Here is a 19,307-nt window from a genome sequence, read left to right as displayed (position 1 = left end):
TACGTACGTACGTAGGAATGCAAAAGTAAATGATACATATGTAAGTATGTGTATGTACATATGTACGTACATACACTTTAATACATGCACACATCCATACATACATACATACATACATACATACAAGTTCAAACACTGCAACATATTGTGTTATTACATAGTGCAAACAACAGTCCAGACACTAAAGATGGTTCAAAATATAGACATGTACAATGTAGTTAAGTATGTACAAAATGTACAAATAAATATTAGATATGTTCACAATCATATGATGTGAGTAATGCACGTTTTATTAGTATACAAAAATGTAAGTACACATAAATGCTTAGTATTTACACATAGTATGTACACATTATATAAACTTGTAAGTTGAGCTTATGTACACAAAAATCAAGAGGCAACAACATACAGGTTATGTTCACAATTGTTACATTGGCAACATGCACACTGGCAAATTGACAATATGTTGATAATGTTCACAATATGTACACATTTCATAACTGGTATGTTTGAAGCATACATAATATTTTACATAGAAAAAAACAGTTTATCAGTGTCTAAGTTTGTGTTAACAAAAAGAGGGATAACTGCACATGTTGTATGGTATGGTCTCATCAAAACTCACCTCTACAGGTGTCTACACATGCACTCTGACTAGCTTTTAACAGAGCAAAATCATGTCAGCAAATATATTTACTTTATATACACATCACATCATTTTGATTGCATCATGTACACATTTCAAGACTCGTCTTACTTTCATGTTTATACAGCCAAAAAGGATGAAGACAAAGAGAGGAAAGCTAAATGGAAACAGATTCAGAATATCTTAAATGACTCTATCAAGTTTGTAGAGTTGTTACACAATGTCAAATGGCAGGATGGATTGAATGACGACATACTGAGTGGTATAGAGTATTTCCTACCCAAGAGTAAAGAAGGGGAGGGTGTTACTGGAGAGGGGTCATTGCTCGATGTACCAGGTAAGAAGGGGAGGGTATAACTGGAAGGGAATCTCTACTGGATGTACCAGGTAAGAAGGGGGGGGGGGTGTGTGTGACCTGAAGGGGATCTCTACTGGATGTACCAGATAAGAAGGGGAGGGTGTGACTGGAAGGGGATCTCTACTTGATGTACCAGGTAAGAAGGGGAGGGTGTAACTGGAGAGGGATCTCTGCTTGATGTACCAGGTAAGAAGGGGAGGGTGTGACTGGAAGGGGATCTCAATTGGATGTACCAGGTAAGAAAGGGAGGGTGTGACTGGAGAGGGGTCACTGCTCGATGTACCAGGTAAGAAGGGGGGAGGGTGTAACAGAGAATATATGTCAACCAGTGTTAATGTATGCATATTATATTGAATAAGGTTTTACATAAGATTCATAGTTAAGCAATAGTTCTTCATGAAATTATCTGCAGCAATATATCTTGTTAACTTATCTTATCCAAATGTTTGCCTTTTCAGTAAATGCAGCATTGCCTGATTCCAAACGCCGATCACCATCTCCTGGTAATTCAAGTGGTATTACCATTGCTGCCACTCGTTACAGCTCTGAAGACGCTGGTACACTGGTGGCTTATACATGTGCCATTGTTGAATACGCACAGAGATGTGGACCTCTGAAGGAATCACTCAAGAAACTAGAAGACCTGGAGAAGGAGAAGGAACTCAATGAAAGGATGCAGAGAGAGAGGGAAGAGAGGGTGAGTTTCCATGACAATTGCATGTGTTCATGTCACGGTGATATCTGCATCTGTAGAGTTAAGTTGTATTTGAACCATTCATTCTAAGACATTTGGATATTTCACTCTCCAGAGTGTTGATTGTTAAAAATTCATCTCCAATCAAATGATATGATTTTTTAAATTTTGTAATGATTCAAATGTAATATGATGGAGACAATGGCGTAACAATGGTTTAAATTATACTAAATGAATTCATAGCATTCAAGTTTTATCATCGAAAAAAATGTACTCATTTGATAATGGTTTTATAAAGATCTGGATACAGAGGTTGACAAGTTTGTTAACATGAGCAGAGTTAATGCATGGGGTACAACAAATCTTGTTTACTTTTTGCCATACTCCTAATTTTGGCTTTATTTCATAAATTTGTTAGTACTCATCAAAGCCATCCAAAATGTATCAATGAGATAACAAGAGGAATGCATTCTGTACAGATAACAACAATTTAAAATATGAAATAGAAAGAATGAAAGAATATTTAAGATATGAAATACATAGAATGAAATATCTTGAAATGAATGGTACATGTATGATGTACGTTTAAAGACTTTATATACCGGTACACAGTAGTGAATAGTTTGGGTTACAGTCTTGTCTTGTGGTGGCAGTGTACACCTACTGTGTAGATGTGCTGTGAGTAGACTGATAGGTTGGATGGTGACATTCACAGCTTTCAGTGGTTGTTGGTGATGGTAGTTTTAGAGATCGCCTGTTATAGCTCAATTCCTTGTCCTGTGTTGACCCTGACTTTGACCTTGTCTTTGTTGCTGCATGCTGGGTGCAAATATAGGTTATTTGGTCTGTGGCACTACTCATATAATTTTTGGCATGTTGCCAATATTATGTTGGTGATCCTGGTGATGGTAGCTTACTGAATGATTTGCCATACTCTGTGTGATGTCAAAGGTCAAACTGTTGACACTGACCTCGACTTTGTGTTTTTTATCTATGCATGCAAATGGAGATTATTGTGCTAGTCATGAGGTTAATGTTATATTTCTTGTTGCAATGCATTGGCAATGATAATCTTGCATGATTAAACTGTCCAATGATTGTCTGATCTGCCTGCCTTCAATTGTAGAATGTCACAATTGCATGCTATCTGCCAGTACTTCTAGATGAGATGTGATTGTTGCCAATCATTACTTCTAATGCTAGCTATTTACAGTTTATCATGAATTATGTGGTGTAATCATGAAACTCACCAATGCAGTGCATAACTAAACTTTATCAATATCTCCTTGTCAATACTCAAAATGGAAGACACACAGTAATTCTTAGCATATGTAATCTTTCAAAAAAATTTTGGAATGGTCATTTGATATAAAGAGGGTATAAACTTTATATTTCATCACCCTTACCAAAAGTCAAGTCAAGAAAGTTTTTGAAAGACTAATGAGATTAGTGATAATTAGAGGAGGTTTAAGGAGGTGATCGTGGAGTTGAAGTTAGATGAAGTTTACACTAGTACAAAACTTCAACTTCAGGGTGTATGATTTAAGATGCTTCAATCCAGTATGGATATCTGTCTCATAGAACCTTTCTTGGCCACAAACAAGATTTTTAAAATAGAACTATCGTTGATAGTATTTTAATAAAAAACATTGACAGTAGATTACTAAATCAGACCATAATTGTTTGTATGTTCTTTGTTTTAAGTGTTCATATTTATATTAAGATAATTTTTAATCTGTGTGTGCTGCCATACATTGTTTTAAGTGTTCATATTTATACTAGATCATTTTTAATCTGTGTGTGCTGCCATACATTGTTATATTTGCCCCATAACTTGCTGCCAAGTGATCATTTTCCTGGATATTTCTTTCCTCCAGTGAAACATTCCATTGGTGAAGTATTGATACTACAGCTGTAAACATTTGTGTTTAGTTGTTTGCCATTTCATCTCTCAAACTAAAATACATTAATTTTGTATTTGCTGACTTGATCTGGAATTTCACATTCTGATCAGGAGAACCTGTAGAAAGTGATTCAAAAGTTTGAATACATGGTGCAATTTATAATGGAAGCAGGATATGATATTAATACTCCTTAGTATAATAACATTTCCAAAGTCTTGTATTTCTCAACATTAAGAAAGCTGTATATACATACACATAGCATAAAATTAGTTTCTATATTTGTAAAATAGCATTTGTTGTAAATGATGTCGCAATTCTCAATAGCCACTTGAGTTGGACTTTTGGGCCAGTGGCTTGTTTGACAATTGATGAAATGTTCAAAAAATAGTTGGCACTTAGTTAAAAAAATATAATAATAAAAAATTTTATTGCCAGAAAATATAGGCATACAAAATACTCTAAACTTATCTACAGATGTACAAAATATCAAAATTTACAAGTCAAATGAGCCACAAAATAGATAATGTAGAGAATCATAAAATGATATGCTATGTCTGGAATAGTATGCATTCTTGGTATAAAAGTATTAAGATGACAAATTTATATCATTCAAGTCTCCTGATGTATATATATTCCTTAAATTTATAATGATATAAGAAATTTATAATGATAGATCTATTCAAGAATCCTGCATAATTATATAATTTCCCTAAACTGGCATAAAATCAGTGTTTTTCCTAAGGTTTAGGGACCCTGTAAACAGGAACAGGGAATGCAGTACCATAATTTTGGTGGGGAATTGACAGGGGAACTCAAGTAGATTTTACCTACTTACCACACTTAACAAAAACACTGAAAATGCATGTACTATGATGCATGTCAAATTTTAAATTGTCTCAGCTTTTATTACATTTTATGTCAACTTCACAAATGTATGACATTGTCTTTCTTTTTCTCTGTACAATTGTTTCTGTTAAAATGTTATGCATGTATATGTGCATGATGGCTATGTAACCCAGGCTGCTGAAAAGGTAAATTTAGGTACAATGAACTCTCTCTGTAATCAAGAGTCCTGCAGTCATATATCGTACATGGTGTCTCAAGAAAATAGTTGCGTTAAAAATTTTCAAAAATCACATTGTTTCCATAAATATATTTTAAGTATATTTGGAGATTTGATTTGGCTTGATCATCAGTTAATGCAATTGTAAGATTTTGTATAAATTATATATGTCAAGAAGAAAAAACATTTGAGGAAAAGTGAACATAATTTACATCAACCAACCAACCAACCAACCAACTATTAACTAACCAATCAAAATATCAAGATAGATGCTTTGAAAAAAAAAATCCATGAAGTGAAATACAATTTATTTTCAATTTGGCTGCTTACTATCGATGCTTGATTACAGTGGGCTTTCATTTGTGACATGTACATAGTTTTGTCATTATGATCACAAACATGTACACACACACAGAGACACACACACACACACACACACACACACACGCACGCACGCACGCACGCACGCACGCACGCACGCACGCACACACACATACGCACCATGCACACTGTTTTGAATTGTTCTTTGTTCACACGTGTAATGTTGCACTTTTCATACACTCATGCTGCATGGCTAACACAAAAATTTTCTCATCACCACCACCACCACCACCACCATCATCATGATCCTGGTGCTGTGTGTATTTGTGATCGTCCCACCATAGGACGAGTCTGCATCACGGGTAAGCCTGCTTCCAAGACAGTCAAGTGTTCAGTTTTGTACACTAACAATCCGTTTTTGTACATCTGGCCTCCCCTCATGCAAAATAAGAAAACCAATACAAATGTTAAATTGATTTGACAGCATTGAGAAATTCATTGTTATTTGTTTACAAAAGTATGTTTGTTTGTTTGAGTGTTTGTTTGTTTGTTTGTTTGTTTGTTTGTCGGTTGGTCGGTTTGTGTGTTTCTTTGTGTAAATATGATACTTCATGAGTGATCTTATATTTTATTTATTGGATCCATAATTTGTTCCAACCACTCAATGTAGATGAATTACTTAATACTGGACTCCTAACCAAAATATTAAGGTCAAGATGTTCTTGTCTATGTCTTACTTCATTGTTCAGCAAAATATTAAATTGGAAACAGTTATTTAAGTTACAACTTTTGTTTTCTTGTTATAGTTACATATAGCTTTGTGTCATAGTGTAACTGAAATATTGTGTTTTGAAAGCACAGTTTAACCATTTGAAGTGTTTATGGCATAGAAAACAATTCTTAGAATTTAGAATAAAAGAAAGGAGATTTGTAAAGTGCTAATCTCTGCATGGAGAGCTTGAGATGCAGTTTACCAAATCAATATGATATCGACACTTATTAGAACAGTACAAAATGTCTGATTTACCCTTGACAAGTGCTAAAGTGGTTAAATAACAAGTGTTTCAAAATGTTTAAGAACAGAAAATAATCCATGAATTTCATTTGTCCTGCTTGCTGGTGGTGAGCAGAATTGTGATGTAGCTCAAAATATTGATTTTTTTTACATTTAAAACAACTTAGTATTGAAGACACTGCCGTATTTGTGGATAATTTGATAAATATATCAGTGTTATATCTGTTAGTTTTAAGAATCAAAATTAGTATTATTTATTCAGTCTTTGAATCAAATCATGATAAACTTAAACTTGTGATTTCCTTTCATAATGTGAAAGTGAATTCTTAATTTACTTACCTGCCCAATTAAAATTCAAGTTCATGATGGAACAAGTTTCTTTCTATCTATAAGATTACATGTTCATTGATTGCACAGTTTCACAACATCATACATGTACTTGTAGATTTTGAGGTGATAGTATGGTAGATCTCAAAATTAATCGCACATCCTTTTGTCAGCACGTTATCATTGTCATTTCAAAACTCTGAGTTGTTTGATAATGATGTGCGATACATGATGTTGAACTTGAATGATGTAATCTTCACATGGAAAAAAGTTGGAATATCTCTTTTGATATTTAGTATCAAAGTGCACTTGTGGTAATATGATATTTTTTGGGGGGAGAGGGTATCAGTGAGTCATTTGGTTATGTTTGATAAATTTGCATGAAGAAACATGGAATTAGATGAATCAAGTTGGGATATTGAAAGAATATTTTTATTAATGCAAGAATGAATGTTAATTGACTCTTTGGTCATACTTAGTAAATGAAAAATTTCTACTTGGAGTCAAATATTTCTTTGAAATTATAAATCTCCAAATTTTTGCTGACACCTCATCAGCATCTCAAGCACATTTCATGTGTCTCTTTTGAGAGACATGACAATAACCCATTGTAGTACACCCCTGACGATGACAATAGCCCATTGTAGTACACCCCTGACGATGCTGATGAGATGTCAGCCAACATTTGGGATTTGCTTGCAAGAAATTTTTTGACTCTGTGAGTTGAAATTTTCATTACTAAATTCTGATTAATGTTCTGTGAAAGTTTTATGTCAGTTTGTTGACAAACTTTTCTTTGGTGAAAAGATTTATGCACACTGAGTGGAAATGTGATGCAAGTGTTTTGACACACTAATTTTAGTGAATTCAAGTTCATTTATTACATATGTGGTCATAACTTGTATGATCTTTCAGCCTGTCCTTAACATATTCTTCACTAGAGTATGATTCATGTGTTGTTTCTTTTTTTTTTGAAAGTATTCACCCTACTAGCTTAGCTGTTGATAAACCATTTGTCTGTCTATGCAGGAGAAACGTGAACAAGAGGCTAAAGATGGCCAAGTTGAGCCGGAACCAGAGCCGGAATATACGGAAGATGACATTCCGGCACTTCAAGCAGAGGTGGATAGGTTACAGGCAGAGTTTGATGCATCAGTTGTAGACAAACACAGTCTAGAAATGGAATTACTGGCTAGTAATGAAAGACTGAGAGCAGCTACTGAGATGATACACAGGTCAGGAAACAACATTATAATTTATGTTTGAGTGGATCTTTACACGAATGGTGCCCTCTAGTGACTCAATTGGGGTAGGCATGAATGGCGCCCTCTAGTGATTTCATTGAAGGTAGACACGAATGGCACACCCTCTATAGTGATTCCATTGAGGGTAGACATAAATGAACTTGCACCCCGAAATACACATTGGAAGATATTATAGCTGTTGACCTCTAGTTGTGAGAGAGGTCTTGTAACTTGGCCTTGCTAGTGATGGAATGGAGTGTGAACAAAATAACATGACACCCTCAAGTGGCAAAATACTGTGTGCAACTATAAAATAGTGCAACATTATGCCCTGTTAGAAAATCTGTCACATGGTGCTCTCTTATGATACTAAATATATATGGTTGTAACATATGAAAACATATTTTAGCAATAAAGATAAATCATGTGGGTATGTAAATTTATCATAATTCATATTATCAGATAACAAAATTACATATTTTGTTTTGTTCATTTGTAGCTTGAAGAGTAAAGAACATCAGTGGCGTGAATATGTTAACGATAATTGTGAAATGGAACTCCTGTTGAGTAATTGTATAACGGCTGCAGCTTTCCTTACATACTGTGCACCGATGGACACAGATACAAGGTAATCATTAGAATTGGGTAAATGTTTGGAACATAATGGTGAAATTTAGACATGAAACCAATGTTTCAATTTGCTATAGACCTTGATCATGCATTGCTTTAACTATGAATTGCCATTTTTTTTGTTCAAAAAGTTGATTTTTTCAACAACAACAAAAATCATAACTTACAGTAATACCATATTCTTACAGTGGATTTCCAACAAGCGAGACGTAGTCATCTGATGAGATGACAAGTTTAGTGAGACTGGCTATAAAATTTTGTATCAAGATAAACACATTACAGATAGCAGTGATTGACCCCTAACTGTGGTCACTGTACGTTTCACTGAACACTACATGAATGCTTGTGTCTAGGATGTACCCTTCTCTTCTGTTTGAATGGTTTAGCTTTACACTTTCACAGTTATAACTTTGGCTGATAAGTCAGTACATGTGCCAATAAATTGGTAGTAGCTCCATACAGTTCATAGACAGGATGGAGAGAGGGGAAGAGACTAGTGGAGACTGTCCTACAACATGAACAATTAACAATTTTACAAAGTCTGCCATGTGTCTATTGTAGTAGTAGTAGTAGAAGTGTGCATGCTGCTACTGTGTACAAAATGTATATCATTAACACAATAAGGAGGCTACACAGTGTAAGAGATGGTTGTCTGTAATCTTTACTGTGCTTATCTCAACATGAAACCTTGTGATCAGTTCCACTGATCGTGATAGTTTGTTTATGGTTTTGTGCATGGTATGTGGAAAAGAACTGTAAGATTGTGATTAAAGTCTTTTGAACTCCAAACCATTAAAATATAATTAAAGTAGTAACTGCTTGTCAATGAAAACATTTTTTTTTAAAAATTGGAACATTCAACATTTGTAAAAAAAAAATAAATAAAAAAAATACCACTATAACTACAAAAAAACCCCACAATCCACAACTTCAATCTTTAGTTTTCAATAAAATAACTTCCATTTTATCCTTTGTTCTATAGGAAACGGTTTGCTGATGAGTTCAATGAACTGTGCAGTCATCATGGTCTCCGAGAACCAAAGAAAAAACTTTTCAAGAATATATCATTAATAGAATTCCTGTACTCAAAGGTAGGTTATAGAGATGAAAACTTTGTGTTAACTTTGTCACTTACCTTCTACAATTAATATCAATTTGTCAGCTGTCATAAACTAATCATTTAGTTATTAAATATGTCATCTTAATGCTTACATTAATTTTTATTCACTACGTAGTAGTTATTTGAAGTGGACATTTTTACTTGAATACCTATGTTTTTGGATCACTATAGAGTGTGTGACATTAATATGAAGATGGTAAAATATTAGTTTCTCTCAAATTACATGTGAGATATTACCAGAAGAGTTTTGTTCTGAAAGCCAAACTTTTAGAAAAACAAAAGTCACTAGCACCAAAGGTCGTTGAGGGCGTTATATACTGTAATGATACTTAGTGCATATTGTTTTCCACACACAGGTTGATATCCAGGCTTTGATGCTGTTGAATCTACCGATGACACCCATAGTACAAGAGAATGCATGCTTTATAATGCAAGACCTTTGTAGTACATCCTGGAACTTACTATGTGATCCTACAAGTCGTGTACAGGATTGGTTAGAAAAGTACCTCAAAGGAAGTCTCATTCACGTCAAATACCATGTAAGATTTTATTTAAAAAATCATCAGTTTTTTTGGGACATTGTTAGATAATTCTTTGTACATTAAGTATTATCTTTATAATACTGCACAAGTTATTATAAGGTTAAAATTGATCGATGTAAAATGAGATCTACTTTGTAACAGCAAGTGTCTGATTTGAGAATTAACATTTGGGGGTATTTTATTTTGATCTTTCAGGAACTGAGATCACAGTTAGAGACATGTTTATCAGAAGGTCAGAATCTATTAATTACTGACTGTGATGTGACAGCCTTGGCTGAAGATGATAGATTCTTTGCAGTCTTAAGACAAAGAATGGCGTTCCTCAAAGGGAAACAACCGTTTAAGATGATGGTAAGACATGTTACTCTTAGTATTCACCTAAGTATTTGTCGTCGTCATCGTCGTCGTCGTCGTCGTCGTCGTCGTTGTTGTTGTTATTGTAATACTTTCAAATTTAAACTTTTCAAGTCTTGATAAACTTTCACATTTGAAATGAAGTCCACTGAGATGTAACTTTTAGACAGTTCAGAAGAGTTTTAAAATCCAAAAGTGCTTTTAGTTGTAACATTTCAGTGAGAAAGGTTGTAAAATCATTTTCTAGATGTAACTGTACAATCATTAGAGTACAACCAGAACTAGTAAATTGAAAACTAACCATTAGAATGTGGAGTGATGATGGGCGAATGGTTAGCGTGACCAGCTTGGAATCTGCAGGTTGCAGGTTCGAGCCCCCGTTGCTGCTGTTTGTTTCTGAATGGCTAAAGTCCTTGAGCAAGATGTGAACCACGATTGTGCCTCAGTCCACCCAGCTGTATAATTGGAGACCTGGTAGGATAGAGGTTGCAATGTGAATGCTTATAAAGGCTGCAATGGATTGTATGCTCCTCAGGGAGTTGAGGAAGTATAAAGAGCTGTTGTGCTGCTATAGATCCGTACCAAGGGTAATATTGATAATTGTGAGCGCCTTGAGCTCTCAGGAAGAAAGGCACATTATAATAATATTATTATTATTATTATTATTATTCTAGGTGGGTGACCATGAGGTTGAGTGTAGTCCAGCCTTCAGACTATATCTACATACTACCAGTGAAGCACACCAAGTACCTAACAGACTATCTGCATACACTGCAGTCACTTACTTCCATCAAGTCAGAGGAGACGTAGAGGAAGAACTCCTGGATAGATTTATGCAGAAAGAGAAGGCTAGACTAAATGATGAAAAACTTGGCTTGGCACAGGTAAATTAAAGTTGTGCTATTTTTCCAAGTTCTTTTAGTGTGTCATATGAAACGTTCTCGGCATCCTCAAAATTTCAGATAAATTTTTTTCATTTTCATAAAAGTAACTAATATATTTTGTGAAGACGATATCGTATTGAGAATGTATATTAAAGTTTGAGGGAACGTAACATATAATATCATTATCAATATTTTATAGAACATTCTCTAGCAGTAAGAAGCACAGCGAAGTATTCAAAAGAACTATTCAAGAAATACATTCTTTACTGGAAATACAAACTAAAGACGTTAAAGTCTGCTTTCAGGATGCTTACCAAAACCCTGTTTACTGTTACTAACATATTTACTTGATTTTTGATATATATCACTTGTTTATACATTTACTTGACTTGATTTGACAGGAGAAAATTGAAAACATGAAAGAATTGGAGGCATTGGAGAAACAAATGTTAGGCTGCTTAGCTGGGGAGACTAGACTACTCAACGACTTAGTCAACACCAAGAAATTAGCTGAAATGAAGAAACACTATGATGAAACACTAGAGAGGTAAGAAAAAAACAAACAAAAGTTTACATAGGTTGAATGGTTGAGGGCGTCCTGTTTTTAATCAGTTGCTTAGTGTTGTCTCCATGAATCAACTGGTCCTTCTCTTGTAGATGGTCGCCCATTTTTGATTTTCAGTATGGAGTATAATTTCTTTTGAAGATTTAATAGAATCTATGCAAGGGGAAGTCATGATGCGAATGTGGGGAAGTCATGATGGTTGAATTGTTACAGTAACAGTGGCCAGGGTGATTATCTCCATATAACCAAGGCATCGCAATCATCCACTTACGTTATCTACCACATTGAGCAACAATAGTTCTGCTTTATGTCAAACTTAACTAGCCGATAGCGTGCTTTCCACAGTATTAATGTCTTCCAAAACTTGCTTTCAAGGTTTTCTCTTTTTGGTCAAAATATGTAAATTTACGTATTAATACATTTTCTGATTCTTATTCCATTCACAGTCAAGAAAGAATCCGTTTTAGGGAGAGATCAATAATGAATGCCAGGGAGGGCTACAGAGCCGTTGCTAAGAGAGGTGCAGTGTGTTTTGATACTACCAGAATGATGTCTGTTATTAATACAATCTATCGTACTGCCTGGCAACAATTCCTAGAAGTTTATGACGTCTCTATCAAACATTCAGATAGGTAGGTCATCCTGTGAATATGAACCTTATGGGTGGTTGTTGCATGGGTAGGTCATCATCTGAATGTGACCCTTATGGGGGTTGTTGCATGGGTGAATAGGTAAGCTCCATGCATGTATGCTTGCAGCGTATGTTAGCTTAACTCATTGCGAGTATTGTTTGTGATATGAATATAAATATGATTTTTTCATAACAGTATAGTTTTCTTAATGTGATACACAAGTCCAGATCTATCGATAACTTATTTTCACTTTGCACTTAACACATTCCTATTCCTATCACAATGTAGAGAATGGGCAAGGGGTATCACAAATGATAAAAATGTTTATAAATTAAAAAATCCAAAATAAATACCCAATCATTATTCATATGGCCACTTAAAGATGAATCTATTTTCTAAAAGTTTACTGCCTGGTTCCCCCTTGTCCATTCTCAAGTAATCTTGATACTCACATGTACAAAGTATTGTAGAACTATTTATATCCACTAATACTCTTGCCACTAATAGCACTTGCCACTTACGAGTGAGATCAATAGTTCAATGTAGAATTGATAATTGTTTCAGACCGTCACAATCAATATTAAATCAGTATGTAATACTAGTAGTATGTATTGCTATGAATATAAAAACAGTATGTAGTGAGGAAAAAATAGCGCTTTTATTGACACTCGTGTATTTTAGTGGCTTGCATTTACTATCATTTAAAAAATTCTTCCATTTCTCAATTTGACAATATCAAAAAAAGAAAGAAATATATGTAGTTAGGGGTTCAAAGTAGATTCCATTAAAAGTAAAATTGTTTTTGTACGATAAGAACTAAAAAAATAATTTACTTCCATCAAGTTAGAGGTGATGTAGAGGAAGAACTCCTGGACAGATTCATGCAGAAAGAGAAGGCTAGACTAAATGATAAAAAAAGCTCCCCACCCCAAACTAAAAGAATTCAGTTTTTAATCCTACAATGAACTATTGATCTTGTCCTATAATGGAACATACAAATATCAATTCACATTTTATTGTATATTGCCTTTTTTTTCTTTTAAAATATTTCCACATTTATCTGAAGGAGTTATTTTTGATGTCATAAATTGTCTGTAATTTGTTGTACTTGTGCTTTCCATGTGTTAACCTTTCATTTACTGTGCGTGTATGTGTGACCTTTGAACTTTCACCTTGTAGCTCTTACTGTGACCTTGACTCGTAAGTAAATAGATTCACATTTCATGAGTTCTGATTTTCCGTGAAATGTGTAATTTTTTTTCTCATGAAATCATCAAATTTCTCTTTCCGGCATTTGTATATTTGTCACAATATTTTCAATGGTCTTGCAAATAATTCAGTACTCAACAATTTTTTTATACCAACATATTTTATTTATACTTTTTTTACTCATTTATTGTATTTCTAACTAAGCATTTGTCTGATGTTCAATGTTGTTTTTGATGCATTTGATTTGCGATAAAAACCAAACTGCTTCTTTATACCTGAAGTTATAATACCATATCAATCTTGATTACAATCCGATGTAGTGTACACTTTGCGATTTCTTTTTGGCAGTTGTGTTTACTGTCATTTGTTCTTTTGTTAGCGTCCCCATTACATACATCTGACACAATACCATAGGTTTTTCCCGAACCCAATCTCATACTTACGAGTAGTCAACCAGAATCCGTCTTACAATAAGAAAACTCTACGTTCAAAATTGAAAGAAAGAGAACCACACACTCTGTGCTCAGGCTCTTTTCCAACAGAGCGCTCTGAAGTACTGTACCCATATGTTTCAGCACATTACGCGTTTTCATTCACTGAGTGAATTCACTCAGCACTCGTGTGGCTCAGGCAAAACCTATGGTATTGTGTCAGATTTTGTAACGAGCACTCACAAAAGAACAAACAACAATAAACGTAACAGCCAAACAGAAATCGCACCATGTACACTACATCGGATTTTAATCAGATTGAATACCGCTCAGGTATATAACATTCTGCCATTAATATCAATGAATATTTTGATAGCTTGTACTTTCATTTTGCATCACATTCTTGCAAAAAAATTTCCATGTAATGATTTATTTCTTGTATGTTTTTATTTTATTTTCTTATCACCTTTCTGACATTATATGTTACTCTATACTATTACATGTAGATCGTAAGTTACTCTGTGTGTGTATTGACCTACTAGAAGTGGACCTCCACTCCTTCTTCCTTCCCTTCCATGTATTCTTACATTTCTGATTTATTATATAAAATGAAATATGGAATATATTTTATTGATTTCTTCTATCTGCTGAGGTCACACTATCAGTATCTATTGTCAAGTTTATACGTCATTGGTACTTTTTTCTTCATTTTCTATACATCGGAGACCACAGCATGGTTTACATTCCCACACTACCCCTTGTTTATACCAGACTTGATATTTTTTCTATCATTTCTCTGAATCAGCATATAAGAGAGAGAGAGAGAGAGAGAGAGAGAGAGAGAGAGAGAGAGAGAGAGAGAGAGAGAGAGAGAGAGAGAGAGAGAGAGAGAGAGAGAGAGAGAGAGAGAGAGAGAGAGAGAGAGAGAGAGAGGGAGACAGACAGTTGGGGAGACAGAGGCTAAGACAGACTAACAGAAGAGATGAGTACAATAGGGTGGAAAATGGACAATGTACAATGTGACAGGCAGACAGACAGACAGACAGATGAAACACCCAGATATTAAGTGACAGAGATCTAGACAGACAGAAATTAGCAAACACAGAAATTTCATGGTATCAGACAGAATTATACCTTCACAGTTTTAATGTTAAACTCAAGACCATTCATCATTAGATTATAACTCATTCATTGTGTTGTCTCTTTGACAGGGCTGCAGTGAAAGCTGTTGTTGACAGATTGACATATGCAGCATACACCACCACAGCCAAGGGACTACTAGAGAGAGATAAAATCATTTACTCAATTCTCTTGGCATTGGAGGTAAGTAGAAAGTATTCTACAGTTTTAGCAAAAACCCCCATACAGTAGTTTTGCCGTTGATTTTATATGTATACTGTCATGTACATACTAAAGTGGCCAATGCATGTGGATTTTAATTTATAAACAAATTTATGATGGTGTCCTACTTGAAAAAATGATTAGTCAATGAGACAACATTGACCAAATATGTGGCATGTGTTGTTTCACATTGATTTTTAGGAAGGTATGATACAATTGTTTTATGAATTAAAAATCCAAAAGAAATACCCAATCCTCATCCACATGGCCGCTTTAAAGCAGTCAGTTCCCGTAGACTTAGAGAGAGAGAAATTATCATTGAATTCTTGCATTTTAAGTTTATAATCCAATTCAGATCTATGAAAGAAAAGTATTCACAAAAATGTCCTGTGTACTGTATTTTGATCTTCATTCCACATCATCTATTCACAATCCTAACTTTCATCACTTCCATTTAATAGGTTGAAGATTCTGAAGGCAACCTTGGTCCAGGTGAGAGAGAGTTCTTAGTTTCACCAAACTTTGGTTCCTCAGTAATGCAGGCCATTGGTAAAATGGTGCCACCAGAACACAGAATTTCACAAGCAAAGAAACCATTTGATTGGATGTTGGATGAACAGTTCCATAATTTACAGGTAAGTTGAACTATGACCTTTCATTTTCCAAAATGTTGGCGAGATCTGAAATTCATGCAAAAGACTATTTGATGACAGAAGGTTTATCTTTAGTAATTTCCTGAAATACTTTCCTCAGTCAATTTGAACCCAGAATTGCAGTCCCCTCCCCCTCCCCCAGTACCCCCATTGTTTGAATTGTTGATATCATCAGCTTTTATGTGGTTAAACCAAATTAGTGTCTGAAATCATTGACCTTTGATCTTAAAGATACTAGCGGTGCATTATGAGTGGTTCCAGGAGATGTTTGAACGTATGCCAAAAGACGGGCGTGAGACACAATGGCGTGCTATGGGTGAACATGAATGTCCAGAACTGTCATCGCTGCCAGAGAAAATGGAGGAAGTGTTCACTCCTATACAGAGACTATTAGTAATCAGGGCCTTCAGACCAGACAGACTGATGCAGGCATCATCTGTTTTTGTGTCTAATGTGCTTGGCAAAAAGTAAGTTCATATCTGGAATAAAATGACAGCTTTCTATATTATCACTATTAAATACACCATTATTATTTAAATCTACAATCATGTCCTTTTTTTTATTTTTTGCACTGTCTTGTATATCAATTTCTGAGTATTTCTCAAACAAAAAGTGGGAGATAGTAGGTTTTAATGGATAGCTTAGGGGGAAATGCCACTCCAGGAAAGAGAGAGATGTTTTACGCTGAAGGGAATATGCACTTAGGGGTCATGGATATTGCGCATCTTGAGGTTCTGTTATGCATATCCAAAACAATAAATAGTGTGATTTCGTGTATATGGAATACGCACAGACCTATTTGCATACAGGTATACAATAATGTTTTCTGTATTGCATTGCAGTGCAGTGCAAATAACAATTGTGCACACACACACACACACACACACACACACGCAAGCAAGCATGAACACACACACACCAATATAATTAATCCCCAGGTACATAATCATGTCATAATAATTGTATTCTCTGTATTTTACAGATATGTTGGTGACGTGGCAGCAGATTTCACCCAGGTCATACGTCAAACTACACCATACTCACCTATCTTGCTATTGTACAGTTTTGAAGGACAGATGGCAGAGAGAATATTCCTGGACTGTTCTTTGAAGAAACAGATGAAAACTGTGACAGTACCGCTCTACAATGCTGGACATAATGAAGAAAGACGTGCTAGGAAGGTTATCATGAAAGGCATGCAGGAGGTGGGTGTGATTATAATAGTCTTTATCTAAAAGTAATAGTGGGCAGCAAGACAGACTTAGCACCTATCCTTTAACACAGGAGTTGCATTGTCTTGTACTGGGCCATCAAATTTTAAGTATTCAATGAGACTTCTGAACCTTAAGTTATAATTGAGTTATATTTTAAAAACATATACCGACAGGTACATGTATATTAAAATGGCATACAAAATAGTGGTAAAATATTTTTTTTTTAAAAGTCACCCATATTTTTAGTTTAGTTTGCAAATTCAGTTCAAGTTGATTATTACCTGTGATAAATTAAACTGTCTATTTCTTTGTTTCATTCTTTCAAATCAAAATGGCTGCCATGGAATAGACGTCCCATTTTAATAATTTCTTGCCTTATTTGTAGGGTACATGGGTTCTGCTTCAAAATGGACACAATGCTGTCCATCTCCTGGGTTATCTGGAAACGTTGCTGTCAGAAAACAAAAGTCCTGACCCTAACTTCAGAGTTTGGGTTGCTGCTCAGATCACACCTCACATTCCATGCAGATTGCTACAGACTTCTGCTAAAGTAGTTGTTGATTCACCAAGGGTAAGTACTCCTTCCGTAAATATGGTATTTTTGTAAAAATTTGCCTGAAAATAAATTGTGCACATGTAGTTGCAGAGAGGTCACTTTCATTTTAGGTATATCATGTGTATTGCACATACATGTAATGTAGCATGTATGCAATCATGTCGACAAAGGAAAGAGTTGTACTGTCTCTTCATATTTCCATCTGGTTGGCTTATATTAACATGTAAATTAGGACTCAATGTGTAGTGCGCCCTCTGTGGCATTCATCAACTCACAGCCATTTACTGATGAAAAAAGTCATTGTTTTCTGTTGTTTCCTTTCTACTTTAATCATGTGACATGAATTAGAAGAAGTTCCTGTATTTTTGCTGCTGTTAAAATCAAATTCTCCAAAGTTGAGAATGTACAGCATGCATTATACATTTGTATCTTGATGGTTAAGTTCATTCATTAACTCTCTGATCAAACAGTTCAATTCAACTTTTAATGATTTTTTTCCTCCAACTGCAAAATATCATTTTATCTCTTATAGCCAGAGGTATGGTTCTCTTAGTGTGCCTTGCTGTAATTAGTAAAACACTTCTACGATATGAAGCCATCACCTTTTATTTTCACATTTTCAAAGCCATACATTAATTGCACTTATATGACTTATAATCAACACTATTGGCTATGAACACTTCTAAGTTCTAGTGACATGGAATGGTCATACAAAGTACCTCCAACTAAAGTGTATTCCATGCTTGCCACAGTTGCTTATATCATCCATATCAAGTGTAAAATAACACTGGTTTAATTACAACCCATAACACCATAAAGTGTTCACTAGTATATGTACCAGAATCGTTATAGCATCCATATCAAGTGTGAAAGTATGCTGTTTCAATTGGTTTATTTACAAGCCTAGCATGTGGCCTTTCTAATGTGGTCAATTAGCAATTAAAAAAGTATACGTTTACACTTAATATGGATGCTATAAATGATTGTGGTACATACAGAAAACACTTTACTTTGGTGTTATGGGTTGTATAAGACTAACATGTGACCTTTCCAACTGTAGTCAATTTGTAAACAGTGTTGTTAGCTAATAAACAGTAAACTGATTACAGTGTAATGAGAGTGCTATAACTGTGATTCTATACAGCTCTTATGACAGTTATGTTTACTTGACCAGTGATTTTATGACTAACTTGTCCTTTGTACTGGTTACGTTGTTTGCTGATTGTTTACAATGAGAGACATTAAATCCTGGGCTGATAATTACAGCAATTGAAGAGTATACTTTACATTTGACATGGAAGCTAGGAAGGATTGTGGCATAAAGGGGAAATACTCTACTTGGGTGTTAAGAGTTGTATAACTATCACATACACCAGTCCTGCTTTATAGTAATATGGAATCAACATTCTTATGTCTATGTATATCTGTTATCAGCATTTCTCAACTTCATACACCGTTGTGTGTGTCTCATCTCAATGTAAAATGCACACTACATAATTCTCCATATATGTATGTTATTTCATCATAACTAACAATAGACATCATTTTTACTTTGACTGTAAAAATAAAATATGCAAAAGTTCACCATTGACTGCACACGTGTA

The 19,307-nt window shown here is 34.7% G+C and overlaps 1 protein-coding gene across 7 annotated transcripts in view; it reads left to right on the top strand.

Annotated features, from left to right (window-relative positions):
• The window catches only part of LOC144432816 (dynein axonemal heavy chain 8-like), a 109,422-nt gene that overhangs the window by 75,175 nt on the left and 14,940 nt on the right, over positions 1-19,307 (top strand). For 6 of the 7 annotated variants that reach the window (XM_078121101.1, XM_078121104.1, XM_078121102.1 and 3 more), the window contains 15 exons: positions 774-983; positions 1,463-1,701; positions 7,358-7,563; positions 8,072-8,200; positions 9,185-9,293; positions 9,679-9,861; positions 10,060-10,215; positions 10,893-11,102; positions 11,504-11,649; positions 12,114-12,299; positions 15,151-15,262; positions 15,742-15,915; positions 16,165-16,400; positions 16,916-17,138; positions 17,533-17,718. In XM_078121101.1, coding sequence (XP_077977227.1) covers positions 774-983; positions 1,463-1,701; positions 7,358-7,563; positions 8,072-8,200; positions 9,185-9,293; positions 9,679-9,861; positions 10,060-10,215; positions 10,893-11,102; positions 11,504-11,649; positions 12,114-12,299; positions 15,151-15,262; positions 15,742-15,915; positions 16,165-16,400; positions 16,916-17,138; positions 17,533-17,718 — 2,705 coding nt within the window. Of the gene's footprint in view, positions 1-773; positions 984-1,462; positions 1,702-6,176; positions 6,185-6,215; positions 6,226-7,357; positions 7,564-8,071; positions 8,201-9,184; positions 9,294-9,678; positions 9,862-10,059; positions 10,216-10,892; positions 11,103-11,503; positions 11,650-12,113; positions 12,300-15,150; positions 15,263-15,741; positions 15,916-16,164; positions 16,401-16,915; positions 17,139-17,532; positions 17,719-19,307 lie in introns of all 7 variants that reach the window. The other variant, XM_078121097.1, reaches the window with a different exon arrangement.

The sequence above is a fragment of the Glandiceps talaboti genome, chromosome 3 (genome assembly GCF_964340395.1).
Source record: "Glandiceps talaboti chromosome 3, keGlaTala1.1, whole genome shotgun sequence".
Classification (NCBI taxonomy): Eukaryota; Metazoa; Hemichordata; class Enteropneusta; family Spengelidae; genus Glandiceps; species Glandiceps talaboti.
This window is presented reverse-complemented; position numbering and strand designations above follow the sequence as displayed.